Genomic DNA, 22,092 nt, shown 5'->3' with positions numbered 1-22,092 from the left:
TTTGAACAAATTCCCTTCACTTCTCAACCCAAAGTAGTCGCATGTGGAAAAAGGACTAACTACTGTGACATTTTGTCCTATTCAGGTTTAATAGACAGCAGGCAGCAGATGTATCTCGAAGATGTGCACGGAGAGCGCATCGTGCCATAATATGTCAGAAAAGTATTTTCTACATTAGCCGTCGTGTGGTAGTGATATTTTATTCTTCTTCAAACTTTGATTGACAGCTTTAACTCAGAACAAATTTTCTACATGCATGTAATCAATAAACTGCATGTGCATTGTCAGACTGTCATAGGTAACATCAGAGAATTCGCATATATCGTTGATGATTAATTTCTCTCTCATGTTTACTATTGTTTTAACAACACTAAAGGAAACCTTACGAAAATTGTGCACTGTATTATAAGAAATGAAATAAAACTAACGATGATAACCTTACGACGAAAGTATCTGTACACAAGCATGCCTCTATCGACACGAATTAGTAAAATACTACTCACTTAGATTTTGATAGGGTCTGTGTTTAATTGGTATGCTGTGTCATACTCAAGAGGTATGCAAATGTGGCATTTCATAAATATAGTTACGTATTCCTAGAAACCCAAAATTCGCTTGTCAGCAGCGGAAAGAGGCGTTACCTGTTGTGCAGCATTGTAAGTTTTTCAACATTGCACTATGAGCTGAAAGCATTTTCTTGCGATTTCCGTATTGATGTTTGATCTGACTGCTTGTAGCTCTTTCACAGAAGGGATAAAAACGTTTCAGTCAGTGAGACTGGAACTGCGAACCGTAACAGACGCTGTTTCACATGTCAGCACGTTACCACAGAGCTGGCGAGGGGGTATGGGTCTCAGCTTCCTATTACGACGGCAATAGTAACTAGAACTCGTAAACCGCTATTTAAAGGTCGAGATTAGTTGCGATTTCCACCTGCAACGACTTTCTTGGGCTGAAAACCGTAAATTTTCAATCTTTTGTTACCCTTCAAGCTATAATAACTCAGATTATTCAATGGAAATGACAGGTAAAATCAAGTGAACTTTGAGGCTTAATTCCGTGCACACCAGGAAGTAACTCGTCGATCACAGAGTTGCCAAACATACGTTGCCTTGTTGCCAAATCTCAGTTACAGTACCAGCAGGAAGAAGACGAACCGATGTGATCCTACAGCGGTCTGGGAAGTGACCATAGCTGGTGTCTCCAAGTCGCGGCTGCTACGGCCTGGAATACGTAATGCGTCTGATTCGCTTTCTGTAACTAGGTTTAGGGACTGGAGCGTAGTTACTAATAATACTCAGAACTGACTGCAAACTGAGCATCATAAATCAGTAACTCTCATTGTTGTTTTTATATTTCTTTCGTAAGTGCACTCAAAACTAAGAAAGTCATTCACAGGCGTTTTCCTGCCTCGCCGATAGTCGAGCAGAACATACAAATAAAAATAAAAAAGAATGTGTGTGTGTGTGTGTGTGTGTGTGTGTGTGTGTGTGAGAGAGAGAGAGAGAGAGAGAGAGAGAGAAATAAAAAGCAATGAGAGAGTGTGTAAAAAATTGTTGTAAAGAAATTGAATCATGGTATTTAAAGAAATCTTTCATTAAAATGACACGTTCCACATCATTACGAAATGTCGTATTCATGATCTATGGAACAAGAGTTAATCTAATGTAATGTAATCTAATCTAATCACATCATATTGATTATTAGCCATGAAGAGTCATGAACTACCGAAAGTTTTGCCAATACCAGTAACCAAATCTAAACTTGAAAATAAAAGACGACAATTTTTGTAATAAACCGTGACTCCTATCAAGACCCTTTCATCCCTGTTATCTAACCACGAAAGATGTCTGATATACCTCCATTCTGAAGTAACAAAGTGTGCATGCATTTAAAGATGAAGTGCATGATGTGAAGTTCTGTGACGGAGATACGAACCCAACACGTAATCCGATTGTTAACTAAGAAAAATCAAATGTTACGTATCGGTTTTTCTTACGAGCCGCTAGGTGTCTGAATCTAAAATAAGGATACAAACTTTTGTGCCTAAGCGACAATCGAACTGCACACCTACCGCGCATCCACGAATATAGCTTAAGTATCAGTTGCTTACTCATGAACAGTAAGATGTGTGCGTGTTTGACCAGAAATAACGACACCTGTTGCGATTGTTGGCAACACATGAACAGACATTGAAATTGCGCGTTAATTTTCACTAGCAGGTGGGTGTGCACTTGATAAAGCTAGAAATGAAATTATGAATATTTTTGTACTGGATCAGGTTTCAGACCCACATACTTACCTTTGGAAGAGAGCTAGAGAAGATTGCAGTCTTGGGAAAAGGAAGGAAATGACTGAACTATACTGTTCCGAGAGATTCAGATCCTCGAAAGAGGAGATACGAATTCGAATCACAGTCCAGCACCAAATTTTTAAACGTCTCTAGTTCAATCAAGTACAAGTAAAATAAGAGCCCTGTCCCTTTAAATGGCTATCGGTTCATCAAATAAAATAAAATTTTCTAATGTAAGTAAGTTTACTGGCGACTGTATTTCTGTTTACCATGACTTCCGCTTTGTCATTTCCCAACGAAAACTGGCTCTGCTCAGTTGGTTATGAAGGAACGTGATGTTTAATGCGGATTCTGGATTATAACGTCTTTCTCTTGAGGTTACCAGAGGTAAAATAAATCTGTTTGTGCCTCTTAAAAGTAAATGCCTGAACCCACGCATTGCACCTGTGATAGCTCGTTCCACCAGACCATTGTGGCCACATTACCCAGCCCCAGGAGTGTGCTGTAACGGATGATGTGCTTAGCTTACAAAATTAGTCACGGTGGAAAAAATGCGAGTCTATTAAATGGTCAAGTAGAAGCAAGCTTCTGACGCAGAGATTATGCTATTCTCATGTCAGCAGGATGTAAAGACTCTTCTAGGCATCATAGGCTGGATGTGAAGCCATTTTGATTTTTCACAAATTCAGCAAATTTCTTAGTTCGAGAAAATCCACTGTGAAGTGTGAAGTTGCCGGATAATTCGATTATTACTGTTATTATTACTATCATTTTATTCGTACCGCTGATGGAACACGACCGTAGTCTTGAGGTAAAACGCGAGACCAGCTAATATGACGTCTGGTGACCGAAAGCACATATCGACAGAATTTTTATCGCCCCTTTCCTCTTGGTGCTGAAGCTATGAGTGTAATTCAAGCGAATCTACAATATCATATTAGCTGGTCTCGCGTTTAACCTCAAGACTACGGTCGTAGTCTAGAGTAATGTACTAAGACTGGAGTCAAGACTTCCTCTGGGAAGTGCCGCAGTCTACATGTTGCTAGATCGAGCATATTGCCAGACATAGAATTCTGAGAGGGGCATGACTGTATTGTCCACCTTACGTGAACGACTCGGCGGTCAATTTTTTGGTCTGAGACTGTATCTACAACACATATTGCTCGCTTAAGACCCAGAAGAATTTAAAAAAAAAAGTAGTTTATGAGAGCAACGTTAACCATAGCGTTCGAAGTATTCATAGTATTGTATACGTGTGTGTAAACGCCTTCCAGTGACCACTCAAGAAAGACAAGGATACACAGTCTAGCTTCAATATTATAAATACGCCTCAGTTTGTGGATGAACTCAGACTTAAGTTGATAATAATTTTGAAAATATAACAGCACTGTACCCATTGGTGTTAAACTCGTTTTCAACCAATGATTCCCACAGCTACAGGGATACTACTTGTGATACCTCTTAGACAAAATACTTAAGCAGTGTTATCAGACGAAAAGATCAACCCGACACAAACTGTGGGAAGTTTGTTTTGCAACCTTCGTACCTGGATATTCAGCTTTTTCCTATTTGAGATATCTGTGAACGTTGCTGCTTAAGACGATTTAAGCAGAAAATAAATTCATTCAGCTTCGACAATGTTTAAAGAAATCGTCTTATCGGCACTAAATCGTGATTTGTGATTTGTTTACCGGCTGTACTCTTCCGTATTTTGCCGGTTGGAAGGCGAAAGCTTATTGACAAATTTCACACAGAAATTACTGTTACAGTGTACTTATGGAGCCAAATGAGTCAATTGCGTATTTTCCGGTGAGAAAGAGCACTGGCAAACAGTCTTCGCTACATTAGGTTATTTAAACTGGTGTCACTCTGAGCTAGAATTTATGGTCAGCGACTAAGTGTAAGGTCAACGTTTCGGATGCGAGTTTTGCGATTGTGAAATACTTTTATACATTATAGAAGCGAATATTAAATGTGCACTAATATTGCGAAAATTTTGTACTTGGACAGCTTAGAATGAAAATACTTCTGTTTATTGCAAAGGGAAACAATAGATTTTCTAAAACACTGTCTGTCATACACTGCTTGAAACAGGTCATGTTGACCAAATCATGTGGAAGAACTAACAGCAACGTATATCGGAAGGCAGTAAGATCTCTTGCCTTTTGGTTTGTCAGTACTCGATAGCCACTTCTAGGCGAAAGTAAATGAAGAAAGGCAGTGCGTTTTTGTTACCAAGTAACGTCTTCGTCAATTACTTTAGTTTTAATGTAATCTACGAGTAATTGCTGGTGTTTGATGTTAACATGAAAAGGATTCCGTAGACAGGAAAGAACCTGTTCTTGGGAAACTACTTCTATAGTGACCAAAAGATACTAAATGATGTTCAAGCACTTGTGTTACAGCAGCAGTATGAATAAAATGATATTAATAATAACAGTAATAATCGAATTATCCGGCAACTTCACACTTCACAGTGGATTTTCTCGAACTAAGAAATTTGCTGAATTTGTGAAAAATCAAAATGGCTTCACATCCAGCCTATGATGCCTAGAAGAGTCTTTACATCCTGCTGACATGAGAATAGCATAATCTCTGCGTCAGAAGCTTGCTTCTACTTGACCATTTAATAGACTCGCATTTTTTCCACCGTGACTAATTTTGTAAGCTAAGCACATCATCCGTTACAGCACACTCCTGGGGCTGGGTAATGTGGCCACAATGGTCTGGTGGAACGAGCTATCACAGGTGCAATGCGTGGGTTCAGGCATTTACTTTTAAGAGGCACAAACAGATTTATTTTACCTCTGGTAACCTCAAGAGAAAGACGTTATAATCCAGAATCCGCATTAAACATCACGTTCCTTCATAACCAACTGAGCAGAGCCAGTTTTCGTTGGGAAATGACAAAGCGGAAGTCATGGTAAACAGAAATACAGTCGCCAGTAAACTTACTTACATTAGAAAATTTTATTTTATTTGATGAACCGATAGCCATTTAAAGGGACAGGGCTCTTATTTTACTTGTACTTGATTGAACTAGAGACGTTTAAAAATATGGTGCTGGACTGTGATTCGAATTCGTATCTCCTCTTTCGAGGATCTGAATCTCTCGGAACAGTATAGTTCAGTCATTTCGTTCCTTTTCCCAAGACTGCAATCTTCTCTAGCTCTCTTCCAAAGGTAAGTATGTGGGTCTGAAATCTGATCCAGTACAAAAATATTCATAATTTCATTTCTAGCTTTATCAAGTGCACACCCACCTGCTAGTGAAAATTAACGCGCAATTTCAATGTCTGTTCATGTGTTGCCAACAATCGCAACAGGTGTCGTTATTTCTGGTCAAACACGCACACATCTTACTGTTCATGAGTAAGCAACTGATACTTAAGCTATATTCGTGGATGCGCGGTAGGTGTGCAGTTCGATTGTCGCTTAGGCACAAAAGTTTGTATCCTTATTTTAGATTCAGACACCTAGCGGCTCGTAAGAAAAACCGATACGTAACATTTGATTTTTCTTAGTTAACAATCGGATTACGTGTTGGGTTCGTATCTCCGTCACAGAACTTCACATCATGCACTTCATCTTTAAATGCATGCACACTTTGTTACTTCAGAATGGAGGTATATCAGACATCTTTCGTGGTTAGATAACAGGGATGAAAGGGTCTTGATAGGAGTCACGGTTTATTACAAAAATTGTCGTCTTTTATTTTCAAGTTTAGATTTGGTTACTGGTATTGGCAAAACTTTCGGTAGTTCATGACTCTTCATGGCTAATAATCAATATGATGTGATTAGATTAGATTACATTACATTAGATTAACTCTTGTTCCATAGATCATGAATACGACATTTCGTAATGATGTGGAACGTGTCATTTTAATGAAAGATTTCTTTAAATACCATGATTCAATTTCTTTACAACAATTTTTTACACACTCTCTCATTGCTTTTTATTTCTCTCTCTCTCTCTCTCTCTCTCTCTCTCTCTCTCTCTCACACACACACACACACACACACACACACACACACACACACACACACACACACACATTCTTTTTTATTTTTATTTGTATGTTCTGCTCGACTATCGGCGAGGCAGGAAAACGCCTGTGAATGACTTTCTTAGTTTTGAGTGCACTTACGAAAGAAATATAAAAACAACAATGAGAGTTACTGATTTATGATGCTCAGTTTGCAGTCAGTTCTGAGTATTATTAGTAACTACGCTCCAGTCCCTAAACCTAGTTACAGAAAGCGAATCAGACGCATTACGTATTCCAGGCCGTAGCAGCCGCGACTTGGAGACACCAGCTATGGTCACTTCCCAGACCACTGTAGGATCACATCGGTTCGTCTTCTTCCTGCTGGTACTGTAACTGAGATTTGGCAACAAGGCAACGTATGTTTGGCAACTCTGTGATCGACGAGTTACTTCCTGGTGTGCACGGAATTAAGCCTCAAAGTTCACTTGATTTTACCTGTCATTTCCATTGAATAATCTGAGTTATTATAGCTTGAAGGGTAACAAAAGATTGAAAATTTACGGTTTTCAGCCCAAGAAAGTCGTTGCAGGTGGAAATCGCAACTAATCTCGACCTTTAAATAGCGGTTTACGAGTTCTAGTTACTATTGCCGTCGTAATAGGAAGCTGAGACCCATACCCCCTCGCCAGCTCTGTGGTAACGTGCTGACATGTGAAACAGCGTCTGTTACGGTTCGCAGTTCCAGTCTCACTGACTGAAACGTTTTTATCCCTTCTGTGAAAGAGCTACAAGCAGTCAGATCAAACATCAATACGGAAATCGCAAGAAAATGCTTTCAGCTCATAGTGCAATGTTGAAAAACTTACAATGCTGCACAACAGGTAACGCCTCTTTCCGCTGCTGACAAGCGAATTTTGGGTTTCTAGGAATACGTAACTATATTTATGAAATGCCACATTTGCATACCTCTTGAGTATGACACAGCATACCAATTAAACACAGACCCTATCAAAATCTAAGTGAGTAGTATTTTACTAATTCGTGTCGATAGAGGCATGCTTGTGTACAGATACTTTCGTCGTAAGGTTATCATCGTTAGTTTTATTTCATTTCTTATAATACAGTGCACAATTTTCGTAAGGTTTCCTTTAGTGTTGTTAAAACAATAGTAAACATGAGAGAGAAATTAATCATCAACGATATATGCGAATTCTCTGATGTTACCTATGACAGTCTGACAATGCACATGCAGTTTATTGATTACATGCATGTAGAAAATTTGTTCTGAGTTAAAGCTGTCAATCAAAGTTTGAAGAAGAATAAAATATCACTACCACACGACGGCTAATGTAGAAAATACTTTTCTGACATATTATGGCACGATGCGCTCTCCGTGCACATCTTCGAGATACATCTGCTGCCTGCTGTCTATTAAACCTGAATAGGACAAAATGTCACAGTAGTTAGTCCTTTTTCCACATGCGACTACTTTGGGTTGAGAAGTGAAGGGAATTTGTTCAAAGTTCCATTAGATTGATAACTTCAGCAGAGAGCAGAATTGCGTTTTAAAAAATGTAGCACTGAATGTATTCAGAACTCGCGACATCTTATCTATGCTACAAGCTGACACGGAACTACAACAGCTCCAGAGCTCGGCAACTATTCCTTCAGAACTTTTGGATTCCACAGCACTGTGAGATTATGCATATGGCCATGTCTTGACTTCTGAGAGACAAACAGTTACAGCTTTTCTTTTGGACTGAACGACGTTTTCTAGTAACAGATAGCGCAATAGAATAGCTCAAGAGAAAAGGAACACTTCTTATTTAAACTTCTGCATCCTACAATGTTGGCAGTTGTGTGTAGGTGGCAGTAACGTGATTTTATTTCTGTGATTACAAAATAGTCGAATGTATGCACTGGGTAGCCGAGGCAGCTAGTTCATGGTGATTCGGTCAACCAAGTAAATGAATTTACTGAACATGCTGCAAATTACTACAGGGAGCCTGTGTGTCAGAATTCTCATCCAGTGTGGCACAACTGCGTTACGATAGAAAAATGACTCGCAGAGAAGAGGATTTCGTGGTCTGTTGGACGGATGGTAGGTTGTTATACCTATGGTCTGGGTTCGATTCCCACTTCTGTCAATGATTTTAGATAGGGAGAGACAGATTCCATTCTCTCCTGGCTACACCAAGTGAAGGAGATATAATGGCTGCATGGTCAGAAAATTCACATTAAAGATGATATTCCTTCTTTACCAAGTAGACGGTAGGTTGAACCACAATAAAGTCTGGTGTGGCGACATGTAGAAACTCTACCACCAGTAACCTTTCTTATACTAGTTATTTATTTCAAGTGACGACACAAACGCTATGTATGGTCACAGGACACTTATTCCATCTTTTATTTGAGCTTCTGTATGTCGATAAAATTGGTTCTGAACTGGGAATGCAACTCAGACCGCCCTTAACGTGGAATTTGATCCCTTCGTGGCAATACAGCTCGGCTACAATTTGTTGTTTGTTCAAAACTGCAGATTCCTCAACACCTTCACATATTATGCGTGAATGGGATCGAATCCTGGCCCGGCACTAAAGATTTAATTATGTATTATCAAGCTCTAGCATGAGAACACCTGTCTGCTGGTGGATAATAATTTTGATTTTTAATGTATTTTCATTCGCTGTCACACTAACGATATCTGACGTTTTTAACTCCCAGTGAGACACAGAACTATTTGCGAGATGACTGTAAGTTCAAGATGCTATTCTGAGCAGCTGGTGGAGAAAAATTCGGTAGCTGACGTCTCTTTGTGTGTAGTCAACAACAATATGTGTGGGGCTCTATTCCCAGTGAGCGCTGAACTCTTCGTCATATTATTTCAGTTCAAACATGCTCACATGTCACTGCTGGTGCAACAAACCCATATTTAACGTTAGTTTTCTCTAGAATATAACAGCGATAGGTGCCGGGTTGGAGTCCTGGGAAGGAAAAAATTAATTTTTCGTCTCGTCATTTCAGTTATAACATCTAGTTACTGCCGCGAAATTCCGATATGTCACATTTGACTGTGCTTCGATAGCAATCCGATTAGGTTCCGGGTTCGAATCCGTGTCCAACACACAGCTTTACCTCACGGCACTTCAAGTAAGTTACTTGTGAAGAAGCAATATTTAACATCTCTCGTAGTTCGTTAACAGGGACAATAGATGCTGGGTAGGAATTCGCGTCTGTTAAAAATGCAATTTAAAGTTGATATTTGCTAACTGATACTGTCTAAAATCGAGGTATATCACTCTCTGTATGCCTAATCAGGAATGACTGTTAGTTTCCGTCAGTCACGAAATCTTTGCTTAGTCTGCATGAGCTGGGTTTGAATCCATATGCAGAACATGACGGTTCGTCGTGTCATTTAATGTTCATACATATTCTCAACTAGCTGCTCGTGAATAACTTAAATTTTTAATGTCATTTTGTGTTAAATAGTTCAAATGGCTCTGAGCACAATGGGACTTAACTTCTAAGGTCATCAGTCCCCTAGAACTTAGAACTACTTAAACCTAACTAACCTAAGGACATCACACACATCCATGCCCGAGACAGGATTCGAACCTGCGACCGTAGCGGTCACGCGGTTCCAGACTGAAGCGCCTAGAACCGCACGGCCACATCGGCCGGCCCCCACCATCTGGTATCAATGCATTACCTTATAATCCATTATATATAATCATTTTCATAGTACACTTGATATTATAGATGAGTAGGACACAAGACAGGACATAGATAATGTCCGTTTGACGTCAACAGTGTGTAACATTTTACTTTTTTGAATAGGACAATGTTCCTCTCCAATAATTTTTAGATTAGTTACAATAAGCTTACGCTGCAAGAGAATTCGCTTGTATTTTTCAATATGTGGTCTGTTGTCGGTTTGAAGGCCTTCCATAACATCGGCAACGTAGTGCAACTCCACCGAGAGCTGTCTGGAGTAGGGTGGGGTTAGCTATGTGAAAGTTGCGAGCTGTCGAAGACGATCTTCATATTCCTAATGCGATTAGGACATCGTATACTCTTGACGACGTTTAGCACCTGTGCGGTCAGTCACCCAATTTCAGAATTCTTTTTGAGTAATCCTGCTAAATTCCCAAAATACTGTCTTTTTATATTGATGAGTAATATGGATTGTCGTCACGTTCATGTGCCATCTACAACGCAAATTTAATGTTACTATCCTAGGAACTAACCTGCAATACGTTTTGTATTTCATAATCGGAACTATCTGCATTAACCGTCATCAGAGCAATGTCAGGGAATGACGGCAGTTATTCAGAGCACGAGGCCTACGAGAAAGACAGGCCGCGGCGCGTACGTTACGAACGTGGGCCGAGCTCGCTCAACTCAGCAAAGTGCGTTTCTACAGCGCTTAACTCGTAAGTAGATGTGTATGTACGAACGAGAATTGCATCGTCTATTGGCATCCACTGATATTAGTCCTACAATGATAGGAAGTCCGTAGGCCTACTAACAGGCTCTAATTTGGCAATTAAAATCGTGCCAAAATGATTATCAGTTGCGTAGAAAAGTCGAGGTGTTCTGGCATGAAGAGCCTTGTGACATTACCCAGTAACACATTATGCACATTTTTTTGAAGGTCAATTACACCTTTTGCCATCGATCGCATAATTTTTATCTATGTAAAAACAACATTAAATATGAAAACTAACTTGAAGCTCGGTCTTTTTTTAGCGTGTGTTACACGTTAAGTCATATCAAATACAAATGTGCCGGTAAAATTTTAAATAGTGGCATAAATGACTTATCTTCTCGGCCCGACATTTTTCAAATGGCTGATCCTCAAAGTGTTACGTTTTGAATGAGAGTTATAACGCCCTGTGATTCCGTTTTGAATGAGAGTTATAACGCCCTGTGATTTAAGAAATTCACTGCACATTCTCACACGTAACATAAATCATCTTGTGTGGAAATTTCCTTTGAAAGTAACGCATCTCAAGCCACTATTCGTAATATTTTCCGGTGATCTGTTAGAAATGTAAACAATTGTGACGTCACACACATCGAATGCACGTTAGTTGTTACGGACGTACTGCATAATCTTCGACCTAAAGCCTTTGACACTTAACGGTGTCTGTAAGCTGGTCTGTGCATTGTGTAAATTACCCATTTTCTATGCAACTAAACTTTTATTTTGGTGTTACTCTCTGATTTGTGTTTCATTGCTGCAATATTATTCAGCAGTAGTGGACTAAAGTTCTTTGTCAGCGTATCAGATCTTACACGTCACACCTACAAAACTTTAACTGAAATCTAAAACAACGAAAATTCCCGGAATTCTAAAAAATTCCCGGGTTTTTCCCGGATTTGTCCCGGATGAAAAAATTCCCGGGTTTTTCCCGGAATTCCCGGATGTCCCGGGCCGTATACACCCTGCAGACTGAAGCGCCTAGAACCGCACGGCCACATCGGCCGGCCCCCACCATCTGGTATCAATGCATTACCTTATAATCCATTATATATAATCATTTTCATAGTACACTTGATATTATAGATGAGTAGGACACAAGACAGGACATAGATAATGTCCGTTTGACGTCAACAGTGTGTAACATTTTACTTTTTTGAATAGGACAATGTTCCTCTCCAATAATTTTTAGATTAGTTACAATAAGCTTACGCTGCAAGAGAATTCGCTTGTATTTTTCAATATGTGGTCTGTTGTCGGTTTGAAGGCCTTCCATAACATCGGCAACGTAGTGCAACTCCACCGAGAGCTGTCTGGAGTAGGGTGGGGTTAGCTATGTGAAAGTTGCGAGCTGTCGAAGACGATCTTCATATTCCTAATGCGATTAGGACATCGTATACTCTTGACGACGTTTAGCACCTGTGCGGTCAGTCACCCAATTTCAGAATTCTTTTTGAGTAATCCTGCTAAATTCCCAAAATACTGTCTTTTTATATTGATGAGTAATATGGATAGTCGTCACGTTCATGTGCCGTCTACAACGCAAATTTAATGTTACTATCCTAGGAACTAACCTGCAATACGTTTTGTATTTCATAATCGGAACTATCTGCATTAACCGTCATCAGAGCAATGTCAGGGAACAGAGTGCAGCAGTGCCTACTTGAGGACCTGCTTGAGTCGTGTTCTAAGGAAAGGGTAGTTGCTGGTTCACATTATATTACACTAGCGAGAAGTACCGACTTTTCCTTTTCTCTGCAAACATCCAGAACTAAATTCAGTAACTAAATGCTAAGAATATATTTTCATTGTGCCAACTCAAAGATCAATAGATATGGATATAGATATAGATTTTTATATTTAAAGCCATTCTCTTTCTGCGTTGGAATAAACATCATTCATTATTTGCTTGTTCTTGTTACGATTGTTATTGTCATTCTCTCACTCGCAAGAGTCTTATGCTGATGCTGTATGAATAAATTATGCCATTGGATACAAAGCGGTTTAGTTTTGAGACCTAACCCACGAGGGGGGAAGGCACAGTGGTCTGCTTCAGGAATTCCAAGCAATAAAACACAAAAAACAACCCAGGAAGGGTTCGAACAGCTACTTTCACGCAGAGACATGCATTTGGAATCTGTTCATCGTTACGGGGTCAAACAAGAGGGTAACATTACTGAAACAATGATCGGGCTACTTAGTATATAATAGAGCATGCAGATTTCAAGGAGGAAACGTATGAAGACGCAGACTTCCTCGTTATCAATATGTGCGGCATATCTTTCGTGTTAACGAAAGTAAATTCCCGCTTTACCTCTTCTTACGTGTCAAATGAAATGAATGCCATGAGGAATAGAATATTTGTTGACTGCGTCTCTTCTTGCTTCCATCCTTACCAACATATTTCTTCATTCTCGTGGTAATCATGACAATCTATGTGCATGCTGCAAACGATTGCAAGTGGACAAATTCGACATCGAGGTGCAAAGCGTTTGGTATCTTACATTATATTCAATTCGAATAAGATTCCGGTGTATTTTTACTTCGTTTGTATTTTTAGATGATTATGAACGTTACGGAAATTTATCTCACATGCTTTATGTTGAATGAGAAACATTGAATGATCCGTTTTGCTTTCCCTACGTTGAAATGATATAATGTCGGCGTCAACAGCCTTCTTCCACACCGGAAGCTGAAACTTGTATCATTCTGGATTAATGATAATTGAATGTCTCATATGTATACATAGCCCACAAGGCGACGTCAGAAACCACCAGGGGAGAACGCCGCATAAAAACCAAACGTGCGCGCGCGTCTCCACTCTGAAGAACCGTATCGGAGAATCACGGCAAGCATTTCGCTGAAGAGCTGCCTCGTCAGAGAGCCGAGAAATGGCAGCGTCGTAGCAAGTATTTGTCAACACTCTGATAGTGCATTTACTTCCGGGTGTAGGTCGGCGTTACCTCGCTAAATTCACTTAACATTCGTTTTCCACATCGAAGACTCGTACGATATAATCCACTGCAAGATGACACAATTAGAAAGTATATTTAATTTCTGGACTCCAAGAACGGCGTTCTTCACATAAGTAACACCTGTTTCTGCGTGCACTCGGGAGGACGATGGTGCAATCCCGCGCCCGGCCATCCTGATTTAGGTTTTCAATGATTTCCCTAAATCGCTTCAGGCAAATGCCGGGATGGTTCCTTAGGAAGGGCACGGCCGATTTCCTTCCCCATCCTTCCCTAATCCGAGCTTGTGCTCCGTCTCTAATGACATCGTTGTCGACGGGACGTTAAAACAGTAATCTCCACCTCCTCTATTTCTGTGTTTAAGGTTGCGTTTTGAGGCTCAGGCAACATCGCAGTGACTATAGTCCGCCCCTGGCCGCCAGTGTGTCGTTAGCTCAGAGGTTCCCTTGTGCGTTGCAGTGCTTGTACTATAAGTTCGAATCACGGTAGAAGCCGCTGACTAAAACCTTTTATTTTCCATTTTAATTAATGGAGTTGCAAACTGCTAGTAAACATTTCTTATGCGAAATCTGAAGAATGCCTTTAAACATCAATCTTCGTCCGATTTCGACTTAGTAAATTAAGTTAATATCATGGATTTCTGCTTTGCAAATTCCAAGGTGCTTCACTGTAAAATAGGTCCTGAAAAGATTCAAACCGACTGTCAGATATAAATTTGAGCTTTGTTCGTCATATAGGTCTAACATGTCAGAAGGTTGTTTATGAAGTGCACATGTTCATTAATATAGTTCACATCTTCTAAATTTTTGCAATAGCGTTTAACTGTAGACGTTTTCTAACACCGTCATTAGCAATTCCTTTCCGTTCTCTGAAACCTTCAAAACGACAAATTTATCTGGTTTAAATCTGATGACCTTAACTATCACTTCCGATCAACAATAAATACTTCATGAACCCATACATGGAACTCCAAATGTGCAGTGTGCCTGCACTGCTACAGAGCATGCATTGCAAGGTATTCACACAGTTTATCGCATAGACTTACCATAAGGAATCAAACAAGAACTGTAATACACTTTACACCACAGACGCTCACTCTGGCTTGACGAAAACATCCAAACATTGACCAAAAGTTGCACAAATAATTAAGTTTGAAAGGAAAAGAAACGAGGTATGAAGCATTTATAAATTCATCGAATGTAGTGAGGTGGTTTAATTTCGTCCCAGTCTATAAAATTAATTTCGGGCCATACTCAGCTCTTGCCGATTACCCGCCTACTAATCAGGGCGTCTGTCTCCGTTGCTTTTGAGCGTGAATGGAAATTGTAGAAATTTTCTGTGGAGCAACATTTAATAATAAAGCGTTTTAAATCATCAAAAGCGATGAGCGGTAGCAGGCGCTTTCGATAAAGAATGGGGGAGTGCAGCGCCGCTGCTGTCGCCACTGCCGCTGCCAGTAGCCAGCAAATGGATCCCGGAGCTTTGCCGCATACGGCGTCCAGAGGAGGACAGTCTGCAGGAAATCTGCCGCAAAATCGTTACTAGATAAAATTTTGATATCGGTGTGTCACAAAGCGAAATAGATTGAATCTGCGCTACCATTACATTCACGTCTTCAGCATTCAGACAGAAGAGGCTATAAAAATATTTTATGCCAGCTGCTCTCGATCCACTGACATTATGAACAGAAACAACGCACGCTACCACTAGACCACAGGCGTAATCAGCCTGCAGTCTCTCTATCTTGGGACAAGTTTTCCTCCAGGAAGTGCCGCAGTCTACAGTGTTGTCAGATTGTGCAGATAACCGGACTTAGAGAATTAGCGAGTTGGCCAGTTTCTTTGTCCCATGTCGCGACCGGCGCGGACTTAGCCTCTGAAGCGGCCGGCCGCCGGTCAAGTTTTATGTCAAAGAGTGTACATTTTGCACGACCACGAAGGTAAGAGAACTTAGGGCTCATAGGGAGGCATACAGACAGTCATTTTTCCCTCATTATTTGCAAGGGGAACAGGAAAGGAAATGACAAGTAGTTGTACACAGTACTCTCCATCACACACCATATGGTGGCTTGTGAATCACGAGTGTAAGTGAATGTAATTTGTGAAGCACAAGTGAAACTATTACAACATCTTTGTAATTACATGCCATCTGAAATACATATTACAAATGAAAGATAATGTCTGGTAGGTGGTGTCCCCTTTCTCGAATGCAGGTTTGAAGACTATGCTGAAAACCAGTGTAAGCACAATCCAACATTTCATGGTCAATTGCTGCCACTTGTCTCCTACAAATCAGTCAAGGTGCAGGGTTTATGGAAATATACATGGGATTTTAAGTGTCCTGACAAAAAGAAGTCACAAGTGCTTAAATCGGGGGATGCCGAAGACCACAGGAAATCACCAAAATGGAAAATTACTCCCTCCCCCTGAAACACGCAATGAACTACATCCACAAATAGATGTCAAGTTTGTGGGGTGGAACTATCTTGTTTAAGATAAAAGTTGTTCTTGTGTAGATGTTACCATCACAGAGGAGAATGCAAGAGTGTTAAGCAAGTGAATGTAATGTTCAATGTGTTGTTGACTGTCACAGCAGCAATAAAAGAAAAAGGGGGGGGGGAGAGAGGGGGACAGAGAGAGAGAGAGAGAGAGAGAGAGAGAGGGGGGGGGGGGGGGGAGAAGAAGAGAAAAAAAGGGGCCAATGATGTCAAAATTGCTAATTTCACACCACACCCTTACATGAGCTGCATGGAGTGGTATTTTGTGACTGATATGTGGATTCTCAGAATCCCAGTAGTACAAATTTTGCTTGTTAAACCTCCCACTCAAATGACAATGAGTTTATCACTCATGACGATTATTGCATTTCCATTGTCTTCAAGCAGCACTTTGAAGGGAGAGTTTCTCTCATTGCTCATAATCTGTTACCTTCAGCTGCTGAGCAATAACCATATTGTATGAATGAAATGTTAAATTTTTCTCAAAAACAGCGCACACCAACTCATGGCTTAACTCACGTATGTGTCATGTAGATCGCTCTGAGCTCCCAATTGATGCATGTCTCACCATCTCAATGGTTTCCAGCATCTTTGCTCTCTTCTAGAACCAGGTTCCCCCACTACCTACACAAGTGGCATCATACTAGCCATTTCAAAAACATCCTGTTCTCGGTCACCCAGTATATCATGAGGTTGATAAGGTTTTATTATTTTAATGATCTAGGTGTCATCATCATCATCATCCCTCTGGGCACATTTGCACTAAACAGTGGTCACTGACGAGTGCTTACATGCGTTGTAAATGCATAATGGCAGTTAAGAATGGCCCTATCCCAGATTCTTTCTCATTATCTCACGAACTACAAAAACCATTCTGTGCAGGGATATTTGTGTTGTGTACAATCAACACATTTTACAACTGTGGTGGCTTTGTTTACGATAAACATGTTGCTGATCATGTTGTGCATGCACCAAAAATAAAAATTTATTATGCAACGTCTTACCTTGCCCTTCAACATTGATTAGATGAGGCTGGAATAAAGCCTCGGGTGCTTCAAATCTCTCACCTCCAACCTTAATAACTCTGCCATCAGGTAACTGAAACAAGAGTTAGTAAGTATATTAATTAACTGATTTTGGAATATCAAATTTAACAACGCAGCCATAATTTTTTGGAGATTTTTTATTTTTATTTTATTTATTTTTTTTACCTTTACTGAAAGGATCAACATTCTTAAACACCAGTGAAAAACCAATCAGACAATCAGTTTCAGAAAAAGGCAAAGTGGCCAAAATGACGCAGTAGGAATAACAGTAAATCCAGGGAAAATTATTTTCAAAAAATCAGATGTATCTTCCTAGTTACCTTTACAGTGGTTGAGTAACATTCACAAGTCTGTCTGAGTAGATTAATGAACTCAGAATTTAGTACTGCCTGTAGAAACAGAACCAATGTATGCAGATCAAAGAGCCTGGCAGTTGTCTTCTAGCAAAAGTGCGCACCAATTCATGAAAACAGTTATAGGCATCACTGCTGAAAAAATTATGACTTGCATACATTATGTGAAGCAGATCCACAAAGTAAATTCCCCCCTCCCCCCACTTTTTTTAAGCAAAGACAACATAGTTACATGAAAAGCTTTACTGGCAACAGGTACAGCAATGTTTGAGATATTTTTCGACATAGTCACCAAAAGAACTGGCATACTCGTCTTCTCGTGGGATCAACTTTTGTATTCTTGTGTCACAGAAGTCTGCCACTTGTGAATGGAACCAGCATGTGACAGTTGTCTTTAGCTCTTTGTTGTCAACAAAATGCTGGCCGGAGGAGAGGAATTCCTTGAGGTGTGAGGAAAGATAGTAACTGCTGGGAGCACAAGTAAGACTGTATGCTGGATAATCAAACAGCTCCCAGCTGTATGGGAATGAGCATTGTCATTGAGCAGCACAGCACTTGCAATAAGCATTCCACACCTCTTGTTCTGAATGGTACATCGTTGTTTCTGCATTGTTTCACAGTAACGGTTAGCATCACTGTTTCACCTCTGGGCATGAAGTTAATGAGCAGAATTCCCTTCCTATCCCAGAACACTGTGCATGTCACTTACTGCACAGTCACAGTCTGTTTGAATTTCGTCTTAACTGGAGATCCACTGTGGCACCAATGCATTGACTGCTGCTCGCTTTCCAGCGTCAAGTGAGAAATCAACATCTCATCACCTGTCATGATCCCATCGAGGAACTCAATGCTGTCATCATGATACTGCTGCAGAAATGTTGGTGCTGCTCCAAAAAATTTCAATTTGTGCTTGGGCATCATGTTTTTGGCATCCACCTGGCACACAATTTCTTGAACAGTAAGTGCTTAGTGACAACTTCATGCAACAAGGATCACGATATCCGCAGAAAATGGCTGCTGAGCTACATAATCATGAAGCAACAGTCCCCCAGGATGTGCTGCCGCATAAGCTCAACCAGGTGACCATTGATGAGGGACGGTCGCCCACTGCACTATCTGTTTGCTCATGATGTTCTGCCCATTCTGACGAATTTTAATGGGCAGTATGTTTTGTGCATTAAGGACCTTATCTTGCTGGCAGTGGGAGGGTGAATAAGAGATGTCATTTTAGGGCACTGCTCCCATAGTACTGGCACCAGGCAGGACCTGCCCGGTCAGCATTTGATTGTCACATCATTGATCTGTTGTGCATATGCTATTTTCCCAGTTAAATTCATCTACTTTAAAAGAAGCACCACTGGGAAACTTACTTTCTGGCTGCACCTAATAATCAACTAAGGCCTTCCCTTCTACTCCCAACTGAGCTTGTTGAAGACCTTCTCTCCTTCTCCTGGTCCCTACAGAGAAAATACTTTTTCGTCACTAACCCTACCAATTGGACTCAACCCAAAACCAATGCATAACCCTGCCTCAGGCAGTTCACTCCTCCATTCAATTGTGATCCACCCCCACTGTCCCCATACCACTCTTCATTAACATTTCAGAATTTCTCAACATCAATCACTGCCTAACCATCATTCCTCGCATTCCGTAACATGCACGCTAACCTTACATCTGCAGAAAGAACCACAATCAACCACCTAAAACTTATCCCAACTTTATAATCCTACCTGCTGACAAAGATACCACTGCCGTGGTCTGGTTCAGATTCAATGATGACTTCTTCATGATCTGGACTGTGACAGTTGGTAGGTCTGACGGGGGGGATGGGGGAGTAGAGAAGTAAATGATTGTGGGTGTGTCGGAATAGAAGGATGTGCAGTCATGTATTGGTAGCAGGGAAGGGGATATGTGGATGAAAGACAGTGACTAATGAAGATTCAGGACAGGGATGTTACAGGAATGTTGGATATATTGCAGGGAGAGTTTCCACCTGCTCAGTTCAGAAAAGCTAGTGTTGGTAGGAAGGATCCCGATGGTGCAAGCTATGATGCATTCACTGAAGTGAAGAACAGTGCGCAGCAGATGCAGGGTCCAGCTGTCTCTTGGCGGACAGCTTGTTTGTTGTCAAGCCCACACAGAACGCAGCACAGTGGTTGCAGTTTAGCTTATACATCACATGACTGCTTTCACAGGTAACCCTGCCTTTGACGGGATAGGTGATGCTTGTGACCAGACAAGTAGTTGGTGGTGGGAGGCTGTATGGGGCAGGTCTTGCATCTAGGTCTATTACATGGACTTGAACCGTGAGGTATGAGGAGGAATAGGGGTGGATGAAGATATTGTGTTGGTGGTGCCCTCCACCATCCCCACCACATCCCTGTATGCTCCCACAAGAAGCACTTCACTGTCTCCCACTCATGTCCTCTTATCCTTCCCCTTCCCTGCCTCCTCCTTAGCCCTACCACCCAGACAGCTCCTCCCATCCTGTATTCATTGTATCTAAACCAAACCAGGGGCTGAAGGCTTATGGATCCCATAAAAGCCCCCTCCAAGTGATCCATGATGGAGCCATCCTGGTTCCTATGGCTGCACCTTGATCTGTTTGTGTGTGTGTGTGTGCGCCTCTCAAAGGTGAAGCAGTTGTTGGTAAGTGCAAAGGTGATTAAGGTAAGCAGCAAAGATGTCATAAGTATGGAATCAGATGGGCACTGACTGAGGAAATGTTCAACAACAGACAGACAATGTACGTGGGACATGTTGGTACACAAGGAGGTGGTATCAATGGTGACAAGCAAGGTGTGTGGTGGGAGTGCAACAGGCACAGATTTTTGATGATCTAAGAAGTGTTTGGCATCTTTAATGTAGGAGAGAAGTCTTTGTACTATGGGTTGTGGGTATTGATCAACTAAGGCAACATACATTTGGTGGATGCTTTGAAGCCATCAACTACGGGACGACCAGGGTGACTGGACCTTAACATGAAGGTAAAAGGTGTGTGGTCTGGGTGGGGTAGGAAGTTCTGTGGACTGATGATTTAAGGAGGGACTGCAGGTCAGTTTAAATCACAGGGATGGGAACTTGATAGCAGATGCTGTATGCAGAGGTGTCAGAAAGCTGGCACAGACCTTCACTTAGATTTTTCCCATTGGTTAATTACCACAGCGGTAGATCTCTTGCCCACTGGGAAAATACTGATGGAGTTATTAACTTTTAGGGAATGAAGAGCTTGGAATTCTGCAAAGGAGAGGTTAGGGCCATGTTGTAGTGTCTTGAGGAAGGGTTGTGGTGCAATACTGGATGTAAGGAATTCTTGGAATGTCCTTGGTTCTCTTCACCCACCTGACCTTAATTTACATTAATTTCTTCGGTCTTAGCGTTTATTCACAGTATTATTCCTTTCTTCACACCCTTTAAATTTTCTACATCTTTCATTTTCTGCCTTTTATATTCTTCGCTGTCCCCATCGCACCTCCATCACATACAATGCACTTAGCTTACTGCTCTTATTAACACATGCACGATGTTTAGCAATAATTTCTGTTTACATATTACACTATCTTTCACCTATACATTCTCAGGTTCTCAAATCTCATTCGGTGCAGTCCCAAAAAATCAGTCTCTCCTCCTCATCCCATTCGGTAAGTCTTCCCTGACCTTGGATTCTGGGTGATACTTCTGTACTCTACCCGTTTTCCTAAAACTCACCAATTCTTTTTCTTCGCCCTTCTTACTCCTCTTAAACCATTTTGCCAGAAAAAGGAGCTCCAAAAGCTTGTAAACAGTAATACTTTTTTATAGTTGTGTTCTCTTGCCACCTCTTGGTGAGTAGATTTTTAAAAAAATTAACTTATGTTAATCTAAAATTATTGCTCACTCTCTTGAAGGAGAAATTAAACTCTAATTACATTCTCTTTATACCAGAAACATTATAACTCTTTACAGAAATGGTATAATTTTCATATAAAGATGTTCGTACTTTTTATTGTCTTTATGTCAATATCATACTGATTCACTGTTAGCACATTCAGTATCAGTTATAGATGGAGTGTCTGTATCCACTGCTGATAGGAATGAGACAGCTGTTGCTCTTAATAAAACTGTTCAGAACAGTATGGAGACACCTGACAATATAAGTAATCAGAGAATAACTTTTGATGAGAATATTACTGATGTAGTATTAACAAAAAACTGGTGGAAATTAATTACATTATAGTGGGTGCTGGTGAAGGTAAAATAACTGTCATTATTAAAGAAGGCAACTATAATGCTAAGTTACAGGAGATCTTTGCTGAAAATGGGATAATCAGATGTAGATTTGATCCTATACCTGTAGCATGTGGCATGTGAAGAAACATCTGAAAACCACTAAAAGTTTACCCAATTTTTTTTAATAAACATACTCTCATTCCTATGAAACCTTCTGGCAACCACAAAGGTCCACAAGGTTGGGTGTA

At 40.6% G+C, this 22,092-nt stretch overlaps 1 protein-coding gene across 3 annotated transcripts in view; it reads right to left on the bottom strand.

The window, feature by feature from the left end:
• Nucleotides 1-22,092, bottom strand: part of LOC126163097 (actin-related protein 2-B) — an 81,073-nt gene that overhangs the window by 28,366 nt on the left and 30,615 nt on the right. For all 3 annotated transcript variants that reach the window (XM_049920013.1, XM_049920014.1, XM_049920015.1), the window contains one exon: nucleotides 17,241-17,334. In XM_049920013.1, coding sequence (XP_049775970.1) covers nucleotides 17,241-17,334 — 94 coding nt within the window. The remainder of the gene's footprint in view (nucleotides 1-17,240; nucleotides 17,335-22,092) is intronic.

Source organism: Schistocerca cancellata, chromosome 2 (genome assembly GCF_023864275.1).
Source record: "Schistocerca cancellata isolate TAMUIC-IGC-003103 chromosome 2, iqSchCanc2.1, whole genome shotgun sequence".
Classification (NCBI taxonomy): Eukaryota; Metazoa; Arthropoda; class Insecta; order Orthoptera; family Acrididae; genus Schistocerca; species Schistocerca cancellata.
This window is presented reverse-complemented; position numbering and strand designations above follow the sequence as displayed.